The 26,041-nt window shown below is 34.0% G+C and overlaps 1 protein-coding gene across 1 annotated transcript in view; it reads right to left on the bottom strand.

Moving 5' to 3' along the window:
• The window catches only part of myh9b (myosin, heavy chain 9b, non-muscle), a 54,946-nt gene that overhangs the window by 21,872 nt on the left and 7,033 nt on the right, over positions 1 to 26,041 (bottom strand). Inside the window, 13 exon segments of the mRNA XM_048194114.1 lie at positions 1,630 to 1,803; positions 1,893 to 1,952; positions 1,954 to 2,165; positions 3,639 to 3,734; positions 3,824 to 3,967; positions 4,084 to 4,182; positions 4,535 to 4,598; positions 7,481 to 7,573; positions 9,682 to 9,702; positions 11,562 to 11,655; positions 11,751 to 11,778; positions 14,030 to 14,186; positions 17,271 to 17,602. Of these exon segments, the coding sequence (XP_048050071.1) occupies positions 1,630 to 1,803; positions 1,893 to 1,952; positions 1,954 to 2,165; positions 3,639 to 3,734; positions 3,824 to 3,967; positions 4,084 to 4,182; positions 4,535 to 4,598; positions 7,481 to 7,573; positions 9,682 to 9,702; positions 11,562 to 11,655; positions 11,751 to 11,778; positions 14,030 to 14,186; positions 17,271 to 17,597 (1,569 nt within the window). The 5' untranslated portion in view covers positions 17,598 to 17,602.

The following is a 26,041-nucleotide window of genomic DNA, read 5'->3' as shown; positions in this document are numbered from 1 at the left end:
TTGAAGTTCTTGATTTCTCAATCTTAACATGAAAACAGATCACATGATCATTCTGATGGAAAGATTACTGGGTTGAAACAACACAACACAGACAACAATCAAACATCTTAAATGTGAAAACAAATCATGTGACCATTCTAGGAGTCAAACAATTGGTGGAGAGACATTAATAGGTTTCTCAATTACTAAGTTCTCTGTTTCCAATCTTAAACATCAGGATTTGACTAATATCCACACATAAAAACAGCTCGAAGTCACATGATTGGTAGAGTGGATGATCTACCAGGTCAACCTTGTCCCCACATTCTGGTAGTCTAGCTAATGAACCATCTAAACCAGCTATTTTTGCCATTTTTTGCCATTTTTGATCATTTAGAAACCATGTAAAACCACCTTTCTCTCTAAGTCAAAAAAAAAAAAAAAATCTTGAAGATATCATAGAAATCAAACAGGATTCAGGATTTTTAAAATAATGGATCTCAAGTTCTCAAATGACCCTTAGCCAGGAGTTTGATTGACAAGCGATGCAACCAATCATAACACAGAATCCGCCATTTTGTCTGACAAAGCAGTCGGGAGTTAGAAGATTAACCTCGGTGGACTTGAACTTGAAAAATGGTGTGTACTGACGTCTTTCTGCGATTGAAACAACATTCCTTCTGATGAGAAGGGTCAATTCCTAATCATAAACATGAAAACAGCTCCATTAAAGGTCACATGATCATTCTAGAAGTCGCATGATTGGTGCAGCCATTCAGAAATAATACATTATTGGTTTACTTTTACTATTTGCTCTAACTTGATTGTCTAAGATGATCTACTAGGTCAACCTTGGCTCCACTGGCTGGTAGTCTAACTAATGAACCATCTAAACCAGCTTGGAGCATCTAATGGATATTTTTGAAACATGCAACAACCTGCATGATTGGTGGAATCAACGATTTGCAAGGTCAACATTGGCCCTTATTGGCTGGTAGTCTAGCTAATCAACCATCTAAACCAGCTTGATCATTTTTGACCTTTTAGTAACCATGTAAAACCACCTTTCTCTCTACGCCAACAGAAGATCATTATAGAAAGCAAACAGGATTCAGGATTTTTAAATAATGGATCCCAAGTTCTCGATTCCCAATTACAGACATGAAAATATCTTATTTAAAGGTCACATGATCATTCTAGAAGTCGCATGATTGGTGGAGGCATTCAGAAATATTAACTGTTTTGGATTACTTTCTCTACCTGCTCTAACTAGTTTGTCTAAGATGATCTACCAGATCAACATTGGCCCTATTGAATGTTAGACTCGCTAATTAACCATCTAAACCAGCTTGGTGCAGCTAATGGCCAAAAACTTGCATGATTGGTGAAATCAATGATCTTCCAGGTCAACATTGGTCCTATTGGCTGACAGTCTAGCTAATCAACCATCTAAACCAGCTTGACCTTTTAGAAACCCTGTAAACCTCATTTCTATCTACATCCACAGAAGACAATGAGGACATCATGGAAATCAAACAGGATTTAGTATTTTTAAAATAATGGCTTTCCAAGTTCTGGATTCCCAATACAGCTCCATTAGATGTCACATGATCATTCTAGGAGTCACGTGATTGGTGGAGAGACACTCACGGGTTTCTCGATGAGGTCGATGCAAGGCTGCAGGTCGAGGCCGAAGTCGATGAAGCTCCACTCGATGCCCTCGCGCTGGTACTCCTCCTGCTCCAGGATGAACATGGTGTGGTTGAACAGCTGCTGGAGCTTCTCGTTGGTGTAGTTAATACACAACTGCTCGAACGAGTTCAGCTGCGGAGACGAACACAAACACAGTTACTACCGCTAGGAGTTGTGGGTAATCTTACTGTAAGGCTGAAGCTGTAAGGATTTGGCCGTACCTCAAAGATCTCGAAGCCGGCGATGTCCAGGATGCCGATGAAGGAGGCGCCCTGACGCTTTGGTCTTATCCAGAGCTTTGTTGATGCGCATCACCAGCCAGCGGAACATCCTCTCGTACGTGGCTTTGGCCAGAGCCTCCACCGCAAACTCTGCCTGCTCCTGCGTCTGGGCCTTCTGCACGTAGTCACGGCCCACTTTGATCCGGGGTGAGAGGATGGCGCGTGTGAAGTCAGTCACGTTCATGCCCATCAGATGGCACACCTTCTGAGCAGCTGGAGACGTGAAGGAAAAGTCGTTTAGAGATACACTCTGATATTAGTTTACATTCTTGACCTGCTCTAACCAGCTTGACTAAAATCACCTACAAATATTGTTATTTTTTACATTTTTTTTTTTTTTTTTTTTTTTGTGGATTAAATTAAAATACTTGCTCTAACTGTATTAAAATAAAATATGAATATTGTAAGAAAACAATTTCAAACATTTTAAACAACTTTTTATTAAAAATGAGAAATGTTGCCTAACTGAATAAATGAAAGTTGATTATAGTAAAATGGCTAAAACTGAAATAAAATTATAATATTAAACTAAAAAATAAATTAAGAATTTAATAGAAATATTAAGAAAAAAAATGCAAGATTTCAAAAATTTAAACTAAAATAAAATGAAAACTGAAAATACAAAATATAAAAATATAGAAGTAAAAAATTCAAAAATAAAAAAAAAATACTATAATAAAATTAAAATTGAGTAATAAAATGACTAAAAAAACAAATAAAATTATAACATTAAACTAAAAATTAAATAAAAAAGGTAATAAAAAATTGATAGAAATATTAAGAAAAAAAACACAAGATTCCTAAAACTTAAAATAAAATGATAACAGAAAATAGAAAATATACAAGTAAAAATTAATTCAAAATATTAAAAAATACTATGATAAAATTAAAGTTGACTAGTAAAATGACTAAAACTGAAATAAAATTATAAATTTAAATTAAAAATGAAATATGAATAGAAATATTAGGAAAACAAACTACAAAAACGCACAAGATTCCAAAAACTTAAACCAAAATTAAATTTAAATGAAAACTAGATTACAAAATATTAAAAAAATATAAAAGTAAAAACGAATTCAAAATATTAAAAAAATTCTATAATAAAATAACAACTAATTCAAATATAAATAAATACTGTAATAAAATATAAAAAATATAACATTTAAAAATAAACTAATTCAAAATATGAAATACTATAATAAAATATATAAAATATAAAAATACATTAATTCAAAATATTAATAAAGACCAAAAAATAAAATACTAAATTCGAAAATAAAAATAAATTAAAAATATGAATAAATACTGTAATAATACATAATATAAAATTTAAAAATAAAAACAAATTAAAAATATGAATAATATAATTTAAAAAAACTTAAAATATAAAAATAAACATTAATTCAATATATTAATAAAGACCAAAAATAAAATACTAAAAATATAAAAAATAAAATCTTTTTTTAAAATGAATAATTGAAATAATTCATTGTAATAGTATTAAAGACTATAATATCATAACACTACAAGGTCAGCCTTTGCTTGATATTCACTGGTTGTCTAGCTAATTAAGCATCTAATGACCATCTTTGACCTTCTAGAGACCATGCAAAAGCACTACCTTCATGATGATAAAAAGACCACAACACAAAGCCTGTTTGTAAAGACACAATGTTGTGTGTTTACCTGTATCATCAGGCATGGAGGCCTGATCGGAGTGACGCTCCTTCTTGAAGGACATGTTACCCAGCTGAAGCACAGACGACATGACCTTCAACAGACCTGCAGGGGGCGACGCACACAATTACAAACCCTCAAACATGCTGCAGATTATAATGCTGTCATGTTAGCAAGCGGCTCTATATATTCACCGATCTGCTCTTCCTCAGCGATGCTCATGATCCTCATGGCCTCCATGGTCTCCAGGTACATGTCTCGGTCCTGCTGTCCCGGGATTGTCACATTCCCGTTGGACAGGAACCGGTACTTACTGTAGCCCTCCAGACACAGTTCAGCTGATGGGCAAAGAAAATGATTGAATCTTTTACTAGAAAAGCCTGAGATTAGAGTCATTTATAAACATCAAAACATCCAAAAATCATGCACTGAAGCAGTGAAGAGTGACACTCACAGCGCAGTTTGTCTCCTGCGCCGGACAGCATGTAGTAGAACATGTGGAAGGTCCTCTCTTCTTTGGCTTGACGGATTGCACGAGACTTTTCCAACAGGTCTGACGGTCAGAGTCAAGGACCACAACAGGACAGATGCAACAGACTTAAGAGTCTACCTTGTGACTGACTCAGTGCAGTGCTACAATGCCAACAGCCAATCAGGAACTATCTCAGCTCTCACCTCATTAATTATTCATGCTCTACATACAGTCATAGAAAAGCCTTAGCCATTAACTTAATTTGCTTATCCACATTTTCATTATTTTTTCAACTTTTTTGTTACAGATTTATTGTTTTTAATGTTGTGCTAATGTTTTCAGCCTCATAACTATGAAAATAAGCCATTGTAACTTTCACCATGAGTTAATTTCAGACTTTTTCACACTTAAAGCATCATCATATTAAAGATACAGGTTTCGATATTGGCTCCAACGATGTACCCGTTAACGTCAAAGTTGATTCTGATGAATTTGCCCTGAAACACAGAAGAGACAAAAGATAAATCACATTTATGTACATTAAGACTGTATGAGGACTTCAATTTAATAATTCAAACACGACAATGTAGATAAATGCATTTTAAATGCACAAATTAGCATACTTAAATAATTTATTAATCAATCTACTATTTTAAAACAGGAACTAGATGAGTAAAGCTTGATGACAAACTTTGATGTTGGCTTGGCAAAGCCTCGTCTGAAAGTTTGAAATAACTCTGCAAAGCTTGAAATTTGAAGTGTCTAAAAAGTTATTAACATGTTCTAGCACACTGATAACATGTTTTAACAAAGTTGCTAACATATTTTAACATTATTAACATGTTTTATCAAGTTGCTAACATGATTTAACATATTGATGATTCATCATGATTTAACATGTACTAACATGTTTCTAGTATGATTTAACATGTTAGCATGATTTAGCATTACTAAAATGTCTCTAGTATGGTTTAACATATTGTTAGCATTATTTAAAATGATTTAAGCATGATTTAGCATGTTAACATGATGTAGCACGTTGCTAACATGTTTCTAGTATGATTTAACATGTGAGTGTGATTTAACACATTGATAGCATGATTTAACACATTGTTAACATGTTTCTAGTATGATTTAACATGTTGTGAGCATGATTTAACATGTACTAACATGTTTCTAGTATGATTTAAAATGTTAGCATCATTTAACATGTTACTAAGGTTTCTAGTATGATTTAGCATGTTTCTAGAATTATTTAAACATGATTTGGCATGTTAGCATGATGTAGCACTTTGCTAACATGTTTCTAACATGATTTAACATGTTGTGAGCATGATTTAACATGTACTAACATGTTTCTAGTATGATTTAAAATGTTAGCATGTTAACTTTTTAAACACGTTTTTTAACACGTTACTAACGTTTCTAGAATGATTTAGCATTTTAGCATTATGCTAACGTTTCTAGTATGATTTAGCATTATTCTAGAATGATTTAAGCATGATTTAACATGTTAGCATGACGTAGCACTTTGCTAACATGTTTCTAGTATGATTTAACATGTTGTGAGCATGGTTTAACACATTGATAGCATGATTTAACATGTTGTTAACATGTTGCTAACATGTTTGTAGTATGATTTAACATGATTCTTAGCATGTTAACTTTTTAAACACGTTTTTTAACACGTTACTAACGTTTCTAGAATGATTTAGCATTTTAGCATTATGCTAACGTTTCTAGTATGATTTAGCATTATTCTAGAATGATTTAAGCATGATTTAACATGTTAGCATGACGTAGCACTTTGCTAACATGTTTCTAGTATGATTTAACATGTTGTGAGCATGGTTTAACACATTTAAGATTTGAATTTAACATGATTGTTAGCATGTTAACTTTTTAAACACGTTTTTTAACACGTTACTAACGTTTCTAGAATGATTTAGCATTTTAGCATTATGCTAACGTTTCTAGTATGATTTAGCATTATTCTAGAATGATTTAAGCATGATTTAACATGTTAGCATGACGTAGCACTTTGCTAACATGTTTCTAGTATGATTTAACATGTTGTGAGCATGGTTTAACACATTGATAGCATGATTTAACATGTTGTTAACATGTTGCTAACATGTTTGTAGTATGATTTAACATGATTCTAGAATGATTTAAGCATGATTTAGCATGTTAGCATGACGTAGCACATTGCTAACATGTTGTGAGCATGATTTAACATGTACTAACATGTTTCTAGAATGATTTAAGCATGATTTAATATGTTAACATGATTTAACATGTTGTTAACGTTTCTAGTATAATTTAGCATGTTTCTAGAATGATTTAAGCATGATTTAGCATGTTAACATGTTTCTAGTATGATTTAGCATGTTTCTAGATTTATTTAGCATGTTGTGAGCATGATTTAACATGTACTAACATGTTTCTAGTATGATTTAAAATGTTAGCATTATTTAACACGTTACTAACGTTTCTAGTATGATTTAGCATGTTTCTAGAATGATTTAAGCATGATTTAGCATGTTAGCATTATGTAGCATGTTGCTTACATGTTTCTAGAATGATTTAAGCATGATTTAGCATGTTAACATGATTTAACATGTTAACGTTTCTAGTATGATTTAGCATGTTTCTAGAATGATTTAAGCATGATTTAACATGTTAGCATAATGTTTCTAACATGTTTCTAGTATGATTTAACATGTTGTTAGCATTATTTAACACATTGCCAATGTTTCTAGTATGATTCATCATGTTTCTTGCATGATTTAACGTTGTTAGCATTTCTAGAATGATTCAGCATGTTTTAGCATGATTTAACGTTGTTAGCATTTCTAGAATGATTCAGCATATTTTAGCATGATTTAACGTTGTTAGCATTTCTAGTATTATTCAACATGTTTCTAGCATGATTTAGCACATTATTAACATGTTTCTAGTATATTTAGAATGTTGCTAACATGTTTTAACATATTGCTACCATAATTTAGTATGGTGCTAACATGTTGTGAACATGATTTAGCACACATTGGTAGCATGATTCAACATACTAACATGTTTCTCGTATGATTTAGCATGTTGTTAGAATTATTTAGCACATTGCTAACGTTTCTAGTATGATTCGGCATGTTTCTAGTTAGTATGATTTACCATGTTTCTAGTATGATTTAACATGTTACTAACATGTTTTAGTATGTTTAGCACATTGCTAGCATGATTTAGCACATTTCCAGCATTTTTCTGCATGTTGCTTGATAATAACAATTTTCAGTTTTCAATATGTCTATTCATTTATTCATTTAAAAAGTGTTATTCTAAGTGTCACTCTCAGAGCTGATGTGCAGAACAGAGGTCTTACGAATCGAGAAGAGTTGTCGTTCTTGACGGTCTTGGCATTGCCGAAGGCTTCCAGGATGGGATTGGCCTGCAGCAGCTGCTTCTCCAGCTCGCCCTGCACTCAAACACACCGATCATCAGACATCTGAGTTCACTTCAAACCAACCACTGTGAAGAAGAGCTGATCACAACCGGCTGTCGAAAGCAAAGCTCTCCAGCACAACATCACAAGCTATTTGCACACAGAAGAGCAAACGAGCTGAAACAAACACAGACGACATAAGCACGGTCTGATCCCCAATCCCAAACACCACCAAAGGGAGCGACCCGTCACCTCTGAACACATCCAGACATCCACCATGACACTCGTCTCATACACACACATTCACTTTAAAAACACACAACTCTTACCTGGATTATTATTTACTTGAAATAAAATATAAAACATTTCTAATTTTCATTTAGTTTATTTTAAAATGGCTAAAACTAAAACTGATACCCATAAAAACTATATATACATGTTTAAAAAAAGAATAAAAATGACAAAAACAAACTAAAAAATTAATGAAAAACTACATTTAAAATAATTAACTCAAAATATTACTGATGTGAAAAAATTTGAAATTCAACTAAAATTAAAATAAACTGAAAAATTGAAAAACTAAAATTGAAAATAACAAAAAAAAAACTATAATAGTATACTTTGTTGTAATAAAAACAATAAAATTACTAAACATTAAATAAAATTACAATGAATTAAAAAATTATAGTAAAATAACAAAATAATAGTACATTTTGTTGTAACAAAAAACAACAAAACTAAAACTTCAACTAAAATGAAAACTGAAAAAGTGTAAAATAACCCATTTAAAATATTAATGAAAACTATAATAATATATAAAACACAATAAAGCTACTAAAACTTAAACCAAAATTAAAATTAAACCTGAAAAATTAAAAATAAAAGCAAATTCAGAATATTAATAATAATAAAAATATAAAATAAAAATAATTATTATATATTCAACCAAAATGAAAATTAAAAAGGAAATTATTCTATAAGTTCTTCCAAATAAAAAGCATTTAAATAGGTCTTATGTTAATTATGTGTATGTAAATTTGAGCCAGGACAACTTTCCTAGGTGGATGGACTTCCAGTGGGCGGAGCCTAATCCATCAGCTCTGACATAACCATCTAATTTACATGGACTAAACCACACCCACAGCAATGACATCACTAGAGGATCCTATCCTCCTCATAGGGGGCAGAGCCTAATCCTTAAAGTTTAGGCGCTGCACAGAGCGATCGGCGTATGACATTAAAGTACCGCAAGAGCGATTCAAAAGCATAAGGAGTCGTATGCTCTCCAAACACTCTCCCCGTACTTTGATTTCATACGTCGATCGCTCTGCAAGTCGAAAACACCCATTTACATGGAATAAACTCCACCCACATCATGACGTCACTAGAAGATCCTCCTCCTAAGGGGGTGGGGCCTAATTCATTAGCTCTGATGTAACCATCTCATTTACATGGAATAAACTCCACCCACATCATGACATCACTAGAAGATCCTCCTCCTAGGAAAGCGTCTCCACAGTTTGAACATATTTTCTCTGCTCAAAGGTTGATCCAGTTCTGGCTGTTATATATCCAGGACTACTCTTACATGCATCATCTTGTTCACATCATGTCAGCATGTGAGATCTCTCTGTAAATCGTTTCACATGCTCTCGTAAAGCGAGGCTCGTTAAACACGCCAGAACATTCCAGCAGCATGAGGTTTGTGCTTCCCAACATCGCTGACGTCATGATTCCCGCCGCGGGAGGGATTCGCTTATACCTTTGGCCAAAGTGAATCGACACACATAAACACACATCTTACTCCGACAGCAGTTTTCAAACCCGGATCCCAAGAGCACAGAAACAGACAGACAGACGGATTCAGACGGATGAGACTGAGAGCCCAATGTGATCACGCTCAATCGAATCTTGAAAAATCTGGCATTAACTGCTTTAAAAATGAACCAACCGCTGATTTTTTATTATTATTATAATCTCTTAACATTACTGTGATGTGATTCATTGGTTCTCAGGGTCGTGCGTCTGAATCGCGTGTGTTCGGCTTCACTTGTTCACCCAGCAGAGGCTACGGAGAGAGATGAGGGTGAGATGGGAATGAGACGGAGGGAGACAGGTGGAGAGATGATGATGTGACTCACATGTGACAGGATGGAGCTGCTCTGTTGGTACAAAGAGAAAAACACTCAAACCATCAACTTACACACACACACACACACACCGTCACTGTCCAGATACACACCATGATGACTGACTGGAACATCAGCCACGTGTTTGGACACAATCCCAGGAAAAAAAATTTTTTTTTCAAAACAGTCTGGATTGATTCCTTTCCATGAACGAGGAACACACGAGGACAAACGTATTAGCAGACCTGCGCTAGTCGAGCTCAATCGTTCGATGCAGTTGGTTGCAAACTAGATAGACTTCACTGACTTAATTAAAATCTGCAACCCTGTTACAAAATCTGAAATTAAAAACTTTATTTTATGTACATTTAATGTATATTACAATATGCAAAAATAAGTATGCTATAGATAAATATAAGGTATTAAATCTGACTGAAACTATATGCAGAAAAGCATCCCAACAGGCTTGCAAAAATAAAATTAAAAAAAAAGTTTAAAATAAAGCATAATATGAATAATTTATATATTTTTAATTTATTTTCTATTTAATATATTACAATATACAAATAAATGAATAAAATGTTTTAAATTTGATTAAAAATATTTGCAGAAATCTGGCCTAACAGGGTTGCAAAAATAATGTATATTAATGTATATTATTTAATGTATATTACAATATGCAAAAAAAGTATGCTAAAAATAAACAAATTAATTAATTAATGTAAATAAATAAAAATGCAAAAATAAATATATTAAATTATAAAATAAATAATTGTATATGTTTTTATTTAATTTTATGTATATTTAATGTATATTATAAAATGTGAAGGCCCAAAGGGCTTGCAAAAATAAAGAATAAAATAAATAAATAAATAAATGTATATAAAATAAAAATAAAATAAAACATTTAATTTTCTGACGTTTTAGGTGCCTTCTTTTACTGACCATTTAAAACAAAAATAAAGTTAAATAAATTCATATTTAATGTATACTACAAAAATATATGCAAAAATATGTATGATAAAAATAAATAAATGATTTTAAATCTGATGGAAACTATATTCAGAAATATGGTCCGTCACACTTGAAAAAATAAATTATACAATATTTTATTTTATATTACACTATGCAAAACTACATATGCTAAAAATAAATAAATAAAACATGCAAAAATAATAATTTAATACAATTTAAAAAATAAATCAATTTAATTATGAAATATATAAATAAATAATATAAATAAAGTTTTTATTTCATTTTACATATTTTTAGTTTATATTACCAAATGTAAAAAAAATTTAAAATACATTATGCTAAAAATAAATAAATATAAGGTTGTAAATCTGACTGAAACTATATGCAGAATTTATTTATTCTAAAAGTTAAGCACCTCCTGGTTTTTCAACCATTTGTTGAAAAAAAAAAAAAAAATTTTTTTTGCAGATCTCCGGCTGTCTTTGGTTCAGTTCACGTGGTGTGAGGCGAGCGAATGTCTCTGATTGACATCAGGAGGAAGTGACGTCGGTATAATCATCATATATCATTATATCATAACTATATCATATCTGATGTTTGCCATTGTTCAGGAGTTTGACTGGATTAAACTGGACTGGGCTGTTTGAGATCTACAGCTGCTTTGATGTTTATCAACTGCTTTAAACTCCCTCCCATCACCCAAACCAGCCCACAATCCTCCGTCACGGCCTGATCTGATACGATGATGTGAAACCAGATGAAAGCAGGGTGGAGGACACTAGAAAACCGTCAAAATACTGAACGAGGAAACTCGACCTTTAGTCTACCACTGATACACACGCTTGACGTTCAGTGAAACCGAAAGACTCAACAGACGCGCTGCGGTATTTGCTCTCGTCGTCTCGTCAAGAACTAACCTGGTCTTTCTTGGTCTTGTGAGACGAGGCCACGTGAGCCAGATACTGAATGACCTTCTTGGTGTTTTCTGTCTTTCCAGCACCAGATTCGCCTCTGAACACACACACAAACACACAGTGTGACAAATCAAGCACAGCTTTCATGGACAAATCCTAATCATTAAACGCATGCAAGACCATGTGACTCACGTGCAGAGAATCGATTGGTCCTCACGGTCTGTTGGAGGAGACAGAAACATGGAAATTAATCATTTACATTCGCCAAGCATTTAATTTCTGGCATTTTATATATATTTTGAGATTTTTACTTCACATTTTATATATTTTGAGTGAGATTATTTGGCAGGAAATAATAATTGTATATTTTATTTATGTATATTTTCATTTTTCACTTTGAATTTATTTATAGTTAAATTCTCTTTTACTTACTGATTTTATTTCTTTATTCCCTTTAAATGCAGAATGTATTTTATATATTTTCAGTGAGAAATTTTATTTGGCAGGAAGTAATAATTTTTTATATTTTATTTTATATTTATATATATTTTTGTAACTTTGATTTTACTCATATTTTATATTTTATTTTTATTGATTTCATTCTTAAATTTTTATTTGAAAAGCATGGTGTGTTTTGATGAAGATTACTTGGTAGGAAATAATTTGTATTTTATTATATACATATATTTTTAATTTGATTTAATTTCTATTTTATTTATTTTACTTTATTTCAAATATTTATTCAATTTTTTTGAAAAACAGGATGTATTTTATATATTTTAAGATGATGTTATTTGGCAGGAAATCATAATTTTATAGTATATTTTATGTATTTTACTCATATTTTAATAAATATTTTATTGATTTAATCTTTAATCATTAATTTTTTTTAAAAAGCAGGATTATTTTTATGTATTTTAATTATTTGGCAAGAAATAATTTTATGTTTTATTTTATATTTAAATATTTATTTGTATTTATTTATTTATTTTACTTAATTTCAATTATTTTATTCTTGATTTTTTTAATGAAAAACAGCATGTATTTTATGTATTTTGAGTAATTTAAAATGTATTTATTTTATGTTTTAAATTTATATATATATATATATATATATATATATATATATATATATATATATATATATATATATATATATATATTAAAATTATACATTCTTGATTTTTTATTTGACACACAAAATGTGAAATTATTGGCTACTATCAGTCTAATAACATTTGTTGTTTATGATTATGAAAGCAAACATTTCTTCATTAGAAGAGCGTGTACTGATGACTCAAGCATGATAAGAGTATTTGATAAACTGAACAAGGTCAAGATTGGCTTTCATGTGAACTCAATCAGTGTCATTCATTTGTCATGTTGGTTAGCTGAATTAAGTAAGCCGAGCAGCTTTAAATTCCTCAGGGCACAGAAACACGCCTCCTTCAGCAGGAAGGGCTCAGACCACAAAACAGGAAGTCAATATCTGGCTTCCTGTGACTGGAGAAGGAGCCGCCTTTCCAGCAAACTGCCCGAATGACTCCAAGCAAGATAACGGTCTCGCTCAAATTAACACTTACACTTACTAAAAACACATTTTTAAACGAGATTAAACGGCACATTCTGAAGATTAATGTCAGGAGAACCTCTAGATAAAGTAATACTTCAATACTTAGTGTTCGATGTTTCACCACATCATTCACCCCAAATCTGAGCAATAATAAAACACAAATATTCTACGCAGGAAAACATGAGCCCCTGAAGGCTAATAAACGTGCTCCGTTTCAGACGCCTCTGTGACCTGAGAGAGGCTCGACGGCGGGGGAAACGCCACTAATCGCGTACGATCATGATTTTCTGTCAGGCGGTAATGAGGGCCTCCCGGAGCGAGGCGGTTAAGCGCGTTCCCTCGGCAGGAATCGGGTCAGAGACTCACTGCAGGAGGCCGCGGAGGATTTGAGAGGCACATTAAATCCTGACGGGGGGGAACAGAGTAAATGAGGTCTGGCACAACACAAACCAGCTCCGAACGCCCGCGGGACAAACACACAAGCAGAAAACAGCATTATGAACTGTTATTGAGAGTTCGCAGTCAGAATCAGATCAAGATGCCAACTCTTATTTCTGAGCAAACACTGTAGAAATCCAATCAAAGTCTTTAACTCTTTAAATCACACATTTTCATGAACACTTTATGTTGCTGTTTCATGGTTGTGTATTGTTTTGACAGCAGAGAAAACATCTCAAATCAGCTGATAAAATCTATTTACATTTCAGGGAATAAATATAATCAGTCTACATTAATGATGTAAACATTTATGTTTTGTCTGTGCTGGACTAATGAAATCACCTTATTGTGTGACTGTTGAGTTTCTCTGAATGACAGGAAGAAGAATCGACTGAACTGCAAGTCAGATTCTACATCCTGTAGGATGTGTGTGTGTGTGTGTGTGTGTGTGTGTGTGTACCCTGCATCATGCTCCTGTAGGCCGTGTCTGTGATGGCGTAGATGTGTGGAGGCATCTCATGTCGTTTCTTGCCCTTGTACATCTCCACGATCTCCTCTGAGTAGATGGGCAGGTTCTTGTACGGGTTGATGACCACACAGAACAGACCCGAGTACGTCTGCGACGGAGAACAGAGATATTCACTCACAAAGAGCTCACAAACACAGACGACACCAGCGCTCGAACACCTGGGTTCAGTGAGACATTAATGTTTGTGAAAGAAGTCTCAGTAAAAACAGTAAAAACTATGACCCTACAAAGTCATAATGGTCAATTCATCATTTCATCATCTGAAAGCTGAATAAATAATCTTTCCATTGATGTATGGTTTGTTAGCTTAGGACAATATTTGGTCGAGACACAACTATTTGAAAATCTGGAATCTGATGGTGGAAAAAAAAAAAAAAAAAAATCAATATATTGAGAAAATTGCCTTAAAGTTGTCCAAATGAAGTCCTTAACAATTATTTCCACTCACAAAAATAAATTTTTGATATATTTATGGTAGGAAATATACAAAATATCTTCATGGAACATGATCTTTACTTAATATCCTAATGATTTTTGGCTTAAAAGCAAAAATTCAATGTATTTTTGGCTATTGCTACAAATACACCCCGTGTGACTTGTGACTGGTTTTGTGCTCCAGGGTCACAAACATGGTGTAAAAAAGCTGCTTTATTTGAGTCTCAAACCTTCAGATTAATCTACGTTTACAGTTTTTTTCTATTTCACATCAGTATTTGAAGTGAAATCTGTTTCTGAATGCAAACCAGACTGAAACCGGCAGTCTGGGATCTACTATAGTTTCCAGTTGGTGTGAAACTAATCTGGCCTGATTTGCATAAGCAAACCGACCCTGATGAGCAGGATCACGTTAAATCTGTTCCTTCAGAACAGCACAGAACATCGTGAAATTTTTAAATGTTATGCATTTAGCCACCATTAAACACATTTCACCACTAGAGATGCACGTATGAAGCCCTATGAAGCCTACTGTATCATATTTGATACGCACATTTCTAAAGCGTCTAAATTATCAACATGATCAAAAAATTTGCTAAAAACCTGTTGCACATGATCTACAACATGCCTTCTGTCATCTGATTGATATATTTTTAGCAAGTAAAAGGCTTTTTAGTTCAATTATAAAAATGTCCACCTTCAGATTGTGGTTCATGTGTCTTTTTGATATGAAATATTTAATGATTTTTTTTAAAGTAAATGTAAGATTAACTTTTATATTGTTAGTAATACTTCAAGATTACTGAAACAATTTAGTTTTCCTTGATTATCCATACATCATTTTTTAGAAAAATTATTGACGACTAATATGTATATGCATTTTATGTAAATATATGCTATATTGTTATAAAGATCTCATTGATTTCCATTACAAGCATAATTTCATACTTTTTGTCGATAAAAATATCAGCATCCTCACCAAACTGCATTTTATTTGATTTTTTTAACTAGAGATGCTAATGCTAAAGATGTATCGGCCAATAATCGGTATCAGCAGATAAAAGCAAATTTTCACACTATTGGCCGATAGTTTAAAAACAGCTGATAGTCAGGGCCGATATATCCTGTCAATCAAAAGAGGGCAGGGAAATGCACTGAATTTGGGCTTTGTGTAAAGAAAATGCTAAGAAACCAGTTTGATGTTCAATATTAATAGTAATTATATGAATTAATAACATTCAAAAAGTTAAGAAATATTAATTTGATCTTCAGAATTTAGTTAATGTGTGTTCATATTAATTTGAGTAATGTGTTTGTTTATAACTGATACCAGTTACTCTGAAACAAGTTGATGAAAAGGATTAAAAGTTTTTATTTGGATTTCTTTCAAAAAATAATTATTAAATATAGGATGATTAATTATTATTTATAATGAAATTATCATACATTTAAAAAAAGGTATAAAAAGGCAGAACCCCCAAACTATCGGTATCGGTGCATCTCTAGTTTAAACACATTTCACCAAACAGCAAAGTCCGTCTGCTAATAAACTGCATTTCTTTCTCTCCAGCCCTCACTGCAGAAAGCACCTGTGAGCAGATTTCATTTGTTTGATTCATTGCGATGGTTGTTGAGTTGTCGTCATAAAACCACAAGAACAGAAATATAAGCGAAAAGGTGAAGTGAAAACTTTCCATTGCTGGCATGTTCTCCTGCTGTGTGGTTCATCGAGTTAATGTGGTTAACAAGTTGAGACAAAAATGTTTTGGAAAAATCGAATACGTTTTTTATTTTCTGTTAATGCAACTGAATTTGTGGCTCTGCAAAAAAAAAAAAAAAAAGATTTTCTGAAGACAATACAAATCTTGTTAGTGTGTTCTATATGGTAGAAGTTGCTAGGGGCGTTGCTATGTGGTTGCCGTGCTAACCGGGTTGTGCTAGTGCTCACATTTATAAGTCAGATTGGTTTCAGAACCAAATAACAGACATGTGAGGAGAATCGGCTCAAATAACTAAAAAAAAAAAAAAAACCTAACCTGGATTAACCAAACCTGACTTATCTTAACCAGACTAGATGTCCATAACTCTGTGTAAAAGGGATTTAAAAGATTTTTCTCTCTTTCTCAAACGTTTTTTTAACTTAAAACTCCCCTCTCCTCCCACATGCATCATTTCCTGTCCCTCGGGAGCACATTGTTCCTACAGCTTCCTGTTTAGAGAAAGAGCACTAAACAATTTCAGTGATCGAGTCAGCGAGACCCTATTATCTACATTCAAGGCTGTTGAACCTCTTAGCATTTCTCAAAAACAAAAACCTCTGACAGACAAAAACATTGAACAAGCTCCTGTTTTACCTTGGAAAAACAATCAAACTGGTGTGACTGTGGAATTGTGGGCAATTATCCCCCAGTTTCACAGACAAGGCTTAAGGTAGTCCAGACTAAAATGCATGTTAGAGCCGTTTTCACACCCGGTGAAGTCCGCTATATAGAGAAAAATCCTGGAATGTTTTCCTCAAAAACCTTAATTTCTTTTCGACTGAAGAAAGAAGGACATGGACATCTTGGATGACATGAGGGTGAGTAAATTATCAGGAAATTTGAATTCTACAGTAAACTAATCCTTTAATGTTACTGGAACCACGTTTGTTCATAACTTTGAGAGAACCTTGCCAGAATGTTCCCTGTTATTCGGGTTCAGTCTTTGGTCGTTAATAACAGTGTTTGCGCAGACTCACGTATATGAGGCCGGAGTAGTATCGCTCCTTCAGGTTGTGCAGCACGGACGCCTCGTTCAGGCAGGTGAGCTCGGCCATGTCCTCCACCTTGCTGAACTTGGGCGGGTTCATCTTCTGGATGTCATCCTTGTTGACTCGCACTTTCTTTCCCGAGTCGGCCAGCTCCACCACGACCTCATCACCGTGCTCCTCCTTCACAGAGCCCGGCTCGAACCCCAGGCGCTCCGACGGCACCCACACCAGCTTCTTGGTGGCCCAGTCGGCCTGCGCCAGCGGGTTGTTGACCAGGTTACGGTCCACGTACAGGAACTTGTCGGCGTCCGACATGGTTTCTGGAGGCGAGAGAAGAGAGCAGGATGTTACAAGTTGTTTGTAGACCATTAATATACACACGTGTTTAATAATAAGCATGTTTAATAATGTACAGTGTGTTTATTTCAAACCCTAGCTAGCAGAATAAACAAGAAACAGCAAAAATAGACAATTACATCACCCGCCTGAAGAAGCTTTTCCAGTTTATTTTCTCCATAAATGTCCCTGATTGGTTCTGTATGCTATTCTTAAGACAAATTTTTTATAATAGTTCAGAAAAATATGTAATGGCACAACAATAAAGTTGTGCCATTACATAATTATTTTTTTAACCAACCAAATTTCCCATTTTCTAGGTTGTTGCTATGTTGTTTAACATGATTTTGCATGTCGCTATGTGGTTGCTAGGGTCTTTGGGTGGTTTCTAGGGCCATCACAAAGGGATAAGAGGATATCAGTGTTCAACATCTTAAATAAACATCAGCTGAAGAGACTCTTCAACTGATGCTAACAAGGCGAGCGGTCGAGAAGCAGATCTACAACGGAGCACTTTCTGCTTGTCTTACACAATCCCTCAGGAATGCTGGGTCTGTAGTGCCAGTCCAAACACAGCTCGTAAAACACAGCAAACGTCAGAAAGGAGAGCTTTTGCTCCTGGCGGCCACATGAAATGACACCACCGTCCGCAATTACAGCCACGGCGTCTCAAACACACACACTCGGGCTGATGAACACGGTGCGCGGGACGCTTTGTTTTAAATGCGGTCGTGCCAAACACATTGTTGATTATACTATTCAGAGACGTGTTTAGACAACGCCGTGCTTGTTTAAACTTCGTGTCAAAGAGCAGCGGGTCTCCGGTGGGTCACAGGCCTGTTCAGATCGCCGAAGGCAGGGAACAACAAGGCTAAATGCAAATAAAACAATGCAGCTAACCTTATAATTGTGCAGAGTTAGTTACTATAGTACAATACATTAAAAAAATATTAGAAAAACACTTCCCAAATCATTTACATTTACTCATTTCCAAATTTCCATTGATTCCATATCCAAAGTGACTTATAAACAAGAAATACGACAAACCGATTCATCTGAAGAAGGCAATGCCATTAAAAATGGTAAAATTAGACATTTCAAACATTGTTTAGAAGAGGAAAGGTAGGGAAATGAGACATATTGAAAGCATAGACAGGATTCAGTCAAGTGCTGAAGGAAAAGATGCGATTTTAGATGTTTTAGAGGCTTGGGAAGATCAAGCCACCGCTGAGGAACAGCGAAAGTAAAGGTTCTGGAAAAAAATACTTTTTTTTTTTTCCTGGCTTTTATTTGGAATCCTATATAATGCTAATATAACATAATACAGTCTAATTAAACCCACAAACCTACATTTCATATGAAAGAAGACCGTTTGACTATCTTTGTGTACTTTATAATAGTGGGTTTTTTTTAATAAATTTAAATGGCACATTTATTGCAGGTATCTCAAATAATTGCGATTAGATGGAATAACCATGATGATTAATCAACAATCGCGTCGCGACAGACCTAGTTTCTGGAGGGGATGCAAATCTACAGTATTTTGAAAATCAAATTAGACAGACAAGTTGTCTGACACTCATTCTTTAAAAAAAAAAAAAAAAAAAACACGAACAAACAACAGAAGATAAACTGTCAGTGTCCATGTAACCCCTCCTGTTCGAACCGCCCACTCTAAGCAGGACTCGAACCCAGGTCCTCTGGCATGGGAGTCAGGCACTCTAACAACGAGGCTAAAGACCGCAGTCTCTAGTGTCAGTCACCAGAACCAAACTTTAAATTTGGAACACAACTTGGTTAGACATATGGTAATTTTAGAGTCCAAATTATTTTGAAAAATGTGTATTTTATATAAACATTTGCTTTACAGTAAACTATAAAATTTTTACACTTTAATTTTTTGAAATACTTTCACTTCTGCTATAATCTATAGAGCTTGCGTTTAAGTTGAGATCTATGCTCAAAAAGCAGGGTGACAGTTAACAGGTTAAACCATCAAAATTCAATGGTTTGGATCTTGCTGTGTTTACAAAACCTCTTGGCGCGAAGGAACTAGTCAGGCAGGTGAACTCACACAGGTGTTGGGTTAATGCAGCTCAGCGCAGTCACTCAGGGACACAAACAATCTCTGAGTTCAACTGAACCACAACACTGCAAGCCCAAACAGGCGCAAGATGGCCGGCAGCGGTTCCCACGCGCCACTGCATCTCAAAGCATTCGAGCTACAGGAGAGGGAGGGACGCAACAGGTCTGACTAGATCAGACGAATGCACAGAATCATAAACAACAATCCTGTGTGTGGCTTCAATGGACAGTCCACAAAACATGTTCTGCTTTTGCCACTTTCCCAATAAATCTTTCTTTTTTGTTAGCTGGGTTTATAGTGTAATTATGGGCAAAAGTGATGGGAACAAGACTAAAAATAATCATAATTTCCAAACACGCTTCCCAAGCACACTGCCAATAGTAGGCCAAACAGATTTTATGTAGATTAACACTGACAAAAAGCAATTTATAGCTAATGAAATCTTTTACAACTGAACAGACAAATTTAGCTTCAGAAGTTTCTGGATGTTCCAAACCTGGGAATCACAATTTATTTCCAGGTTAAAAACTGACCAGCAAAAAGGTTGCTCTGATAGCGGCACACGTTCTCCTGCGACTCGTGGCGTTCGTCCGCGCCCGGGAACTGGTTTGGGTGGTTAGTGATTCAGAGCTGCGCACTCCATTGAGTCTGTCAGGCCGGTGAGTTATTTTAGTGTTTGATGCTCTTCCACACCCTGAGCAAGAAACAGATTCCCACATGGGAGGACTTTGGCTGATCCAAATTTAAACGAGATAATTCAGTGTATTTGTAATGGCAGACACTCATATGTGGAGTTGCTAGTTTAATAGAACTATGACCGGCGATGCTATCTAGAGAGCAGAGACTTATAAAGCCAATACTGAGCAGTAAACTAGAGAATTTTTAATCATTCTGAGAATAACTGCATCAATAGCCAGCATGCCAACGGCTTGATCAGTTAATAATGGATTGTTGGTTTCTTGTTTTCCAACATTCATACATTCATGCCATAGCAGCAGCACAAGGCATTTTAATTGCAAATTATCACAAATAAAACTTCAATAAATAAAGGAAGTTATGCATAATAATTTAACAATATTTCTTACAACAAAATAAAAGTATAGTAATTGTATAAGCTCTTTCAGTTTCTGATTTCAAATATTTTTTAGATGATTTTTTGTAATTTTGTGAGTAATATTCATCTAATTTCTATTCAATATATTAAATTATGTAACTCAATTTACTACAAAATATTTTTAGAACACACTCTTAGAAGAAAAGGTTCTATATGGAATCTTAAAGGGTTCCATCCGCTTAATAATAGGGGTTCCATCATGGGATCATTTTATGGATTTAGTTTTGTTTTCATTCAATTTTAATTAAACATGAAAGTATTATCCAATCAGTTAAGACATTTCTCCTTATTTAAAACCTTTACGGCATAAAACGTTCTTTAAAATTGAGCCAAGAACCCTTTTGGATTCTACTTAGAACCCCATTGAACCTTCTTTTTCCCAAGAGTGTAGACACTGAATTATCCATTAACAACGGCTGTAGATTTGGGAAAACGTCTGTTGACCAGCCATTTGGTCTCAAAATGGCCAAATACTGGTTAATTAATGGGAATGGTTGATTAATACAGCATGATTGGTTAATCATTGGATCAAACGGCACTAGCATTGGTAGAGTATGTGTGTGTGTGTGAAAAACCCTTGAGAAAACACATCTGCAACAGTCCATTAGCATCCAAACAGCAGAGAGCGAGGCGACCGCTGGGCCGTTCTCATGACCCCAAACACATCAACAAAACCCCAAACACGCTGACCTCCACAGCTGCTCGCCGTCTGACAGGCTAAAATAAGAGAGTTCTAAAGGTTCTAAAAATCGAAAGTTCAAAATTTTAACCATTTAAAAAAATCTAAAGAACCTTTTTCCACTATTCCTGTGGAATGAAAAGATTCCATTGCTGTTAAAGGTTCTTCACATGCCAATAAAGAACCTTTATTTTTTACGAGTGAACCACCCTGACATGCTTCCCCTCCTGGGACGTCCACATTTAAGAGTTTAAATGAAAAATGTTTTTGCACTGATGCATCAAAATGAACAGCAAAGGCTATGCAACTGGTCCTGCTGCCACCAAGAATGATGGGAGATGTAGTTTTATTGTTCATAAACCAGCTTTGTAACTAAACCGTGCAGTCGATGAACGGGTAATTATGATCTGCTTACGCCGTGACTCTTTAATGCTAGACTCGAGTTTGCATGGTTAATGTTTTCCACAATTACAACATGTGGCGTCCTTCATCTCATAAATACGGTCATTAGTCCCTCTCCCGCTCGACCACCCATCGGCGTTTCTTTGTCAGAGAGAGTTATTCCACCCGTTTCTTTCCCTATTCCTTTAATTTCAGCAGTTTTCCCGTCCTTCTCTCCCAGAAATGGCTGCACCCTTATTCTCAGAAGACACGCGGTCCGTCTGAAGAATATACTGCACTCAAAAACCACAAGCGTTTCTCGATCAGACTGAACGGCTTTACTCAACCTGGTACAATTTTATCCATTCACATTCCTACACACATCAAAAACATTATGTCTGGAATCACTTCTAAATCCATTTAAATGACTCCAAAAATCAGTTTGTAACCAGATTTTATATTTGTGCAGTTTTGACTACAAACAACTAAATGCGACTTTAAATTTATTTACAATTATATACAAAAAGCATGCTGTTCTACAGGATCGTGTTTTCAGAGCAGTTTGTAATCAATGAATGCCATGCATTTAGGATAATAGATTGCTTATGACCTACTAGAGCTGCACGATAACTCAATAAAATCACTATCTCATTCCTAAATGACAGCAAATCACCTGTGTTTATTAAATCTTTGACAAAATCACACCGGAACATTCAGATCTGCGTTTGCGATGCCATTGATCCAGAGAGGGCAGTTGTCATGAATAGGTATGAAACTGCTTAACAAACAGTCTTTTCAACCATACTGTTATTTCTGTGTTATATTCAAATTATCACAGAAGTACTGGGATAAAAGTATTCTGAACAGACAAAATAAATTTTTACTAGAGGTTCTTACAAAATGTCTAGCCTATTTAAAATGTTTAATTAATCTGAATGAATTGTTTAAAAAAAAAAAAAAAAACAGGTTGAATGAATGATTCAATGACTCACTTGGCATTTTTGAACGAATCTCTTGAATGGATGATTTAATGACATCTATTCAAGAGTTATTTGAAGCGTTGTTACTTTCAAAAGATTATTTGCCCAATTTTGATTGCTTCCGTAGACATCAGTGTTTATATCCGAACTATAAAGTGGGAGAATCGTGATCTCTTTTTTTCGAAACAAAAAAAAATATTGTGCAAAAACAATCGTGCAGCTCTATGACCTACTGTTGATGAATTATGACAATGTTTACTTTATGGTGTTTATATTGTAATATGTTTTAGACAGTTTTGCAAATTTTATATCCCCCATCTTTTTTAATTGGCATTTCAAAATAAGAGTCCCACTGTATTTCAGGCTTATTTACAATAAAAGTCCTGCATTATGCATAAAGTTTTTTTTTTTTTTAATTATTATTATTATTGTTATTTTCCACAATAATCTGTACCTGCCATTTAATTCAATGTAACTGCTTGTAGTTTTTTGGCTTCCCTGTTACAGGAAGGAAAGACTAAGAGCTCAAGATCACGTGTATCGAATAGTACGTTCGTCCAAGTAAACATAAAAGAAATAAATAGAAATAATCAGACACGGTCATTTCTTCTTTGTTGTTTTAAAGACGGACGATTAAAACATGTTCTCAAGCGTGGCGTGAAATGAACTTCCTCTTGAAATCACTAAGTGTCTGATAAGAGCGGTAAATCTTTGACTGTGTTTGAATCACTCAGAGGTGTAAAATTTGAGCTCAAACCTCCTTGACGAGGAGATGGAGTTTGACACAGATCCGCCTGACACACTTGAGTCTCCTGGTGCTTCTGTGAATCTAATTATAACCGCGAGTCTCTCTGCTGCTTCCTGCTGCGATCTCGAGACTTCCTTCCTACGACTCGCTTCAGAGCAAAGGCTCTTCGGGTCCAGCAAACAAACCACTTCATGTGATCTCTGACAGATTCACTCACATAATCCGTTCAAGAACCCTATGAATACAGTTACACACATCAGTGAAACATTTCACCCCAAAATCAAATAAAATTATCATACAAAAAGGTAAAGGGGTGGTTGATTATGATTTCACTTTTTTAACTTTAGTTAGTGTGTAATGTTGCTGTTTGAGCATAAACAACATCTGCAAAGTTACGACGCTCAAAGTTCAATGCAAAGGGAGATATTTTCTTTTAAAGAAATCTCTGTTGTTGTTGAGCGACTGAAGCGTGAGTTGTTAAAGCTCCGCCTTCTCTTGGAAGGCGGCCAGGAGCAGCAGCTCATTTGCATTTAAAGGGACACACACAAAAACTGTGTGTTTTTGCTCACACCTAAATAGGGGCAAATTTGACAAGCTCTAATAAATGATCTGTGGGGTATTTTGAGCTGAAACTTCACAGACACATTCTGGAGACACCAGAAACTTATATTATTTATCTGTGAAAAGGGGCATTGTAGGTCCCCTTTAAAGCACCAGAACATGGATGATTTTCTAAAATAAATCGTTCTGTTTTCTGTTTGTTGTTTTTATTTTTTTATTTTATCAAAACCCTCTGGAAGCTTTAATTCATGATTAATTGTGATTTAGTACAGAAACAGAGACAGAGATGCAAATGTGACGCAACAGACACACTCATCTAATCCGGACCACATTTGTGTCTTTAGATCACTGCGTTCTGACTGAAGGTCTCTGAGGAAAAACACGCAAACGCTCCAGTTGCCAGTTAAAATATAACGGAATGTTCTGTTTCCGTGTTTGGCTGAAAGAGAGAGAGAGAGAGAGTTTGTTTCTGCAGACTGACACACAACTATCAGCACAATCCTGCGGAATCCCTCCAGCCAATCAGACGAGAGCTGCTCATCTTGTATTCACCTCACATTTGCATATTAATCAGCCACACCTATTTGTTCCCACCCTCATGTCTTTCCTGTGTGTGTTAGACAAAAGGACATTGTTTCCCGCCATTACAAGTGTAAACAACACACCTTCTGTGGTACGTACATGACAGAGCAGTTACAGCGGGTAATAAAGCGTTTTTATCTGATTTTATGATCTGCGGTGAGGATTGGTTTGCAAATACTGTCCTTCCTCAACCGTGTATCATTTATGAATCACATTTCTGTGTAACTGGTTCATGAATTCATTCTGCTTGTGATTCCTGAAAGAGGCACAATAACACAGTCGTTCAGGAACATTAGGATTCTCATCCTGAAGCTGAGGACTTGTGAGAGAGGATGGTGTGAGACAGGAAACCATAAACAAAGAGAGAGGAAATGACAAAGGAGGATAAGTATCCAGCCATCCGAGGGCCTGACACTGAATTCCTGCTTGAAGAGAGTCAAATGATACACACAAACAGACATTAATGATACTGATCGCTGATATTTCTGAAAATTAATAATAATAATAATAATAATAATAATAAAACAATACATATACATATGGATTCTAATAAAATAAGAAATAAAATAATCAATATTTTTATAATGTGCAAAAAAACATTAACATCACTGATTGCTGATATTTCTAAAAAAAAAACAAATAAATAAAAAAAAAAATTAATTTTAATTTAAAAATACAGTTAAATTTAATATTATATAATTAATAAAGCATTTATAGTTTAATTTATAATTACTACATACATTTATCTATTGATTGCATGTTTAATAATAATAAAAAATAATAAATATAAATATCTTACATAATACATATGCATTATAATGCATAAAATAAGAAATACAATAATCAATATTCTTATAATGTGCAAATAGACAGTAACATCAGTGGTTGCTGATATTTAAAAAGAAAATATAATACATATTAAATATTATATAACAATATGTATAATATATAACATAATACATTTGCATTATAATAAATAAAATATTATAACCAATATTTTTATTATTTTTAATTATTATTTAATTTAGTTAAAGTAATTTAATAATATATAATTAATAAAGTTTAATTCATAATTAACATACATTTATCCATTGATTATATATAAAACAAATAATATAAATCTTACATAACAATAAATATAAATATGCATTATGTTAAAATAAGAATTAATTTGCATTTATTTATTATTGTAAATTAATTTACTCATTATAATTAAAAAATAAATGAATAAAAATGAAATAAATCACAACTTTATATGCACAATAATTAATGAATAATACATGAATAAATAA

The sequence above is a fragment of the Megalobrama amblycephala genome, linkage group LG1 (genome assembly GCF_018812025.1).
Source record: "Megalobrama amblycephala isolate DHTTF-2021 linkage group LG1, ASM1881202v1, whole genome shotgun sequence".
NCBI classification, from domain to species: Eukaryota; Metazoa; Chordata; class Actinopteri; order Cypriniformes; family Xenocyprididae; genus Megalobrama; species Megalobrama amblycephala.
The sequence above is the reverse complement of the archived record's forward strand: the minus strand, read 5'-3'. Positions and strand labels throughout refer to the sequence as shown.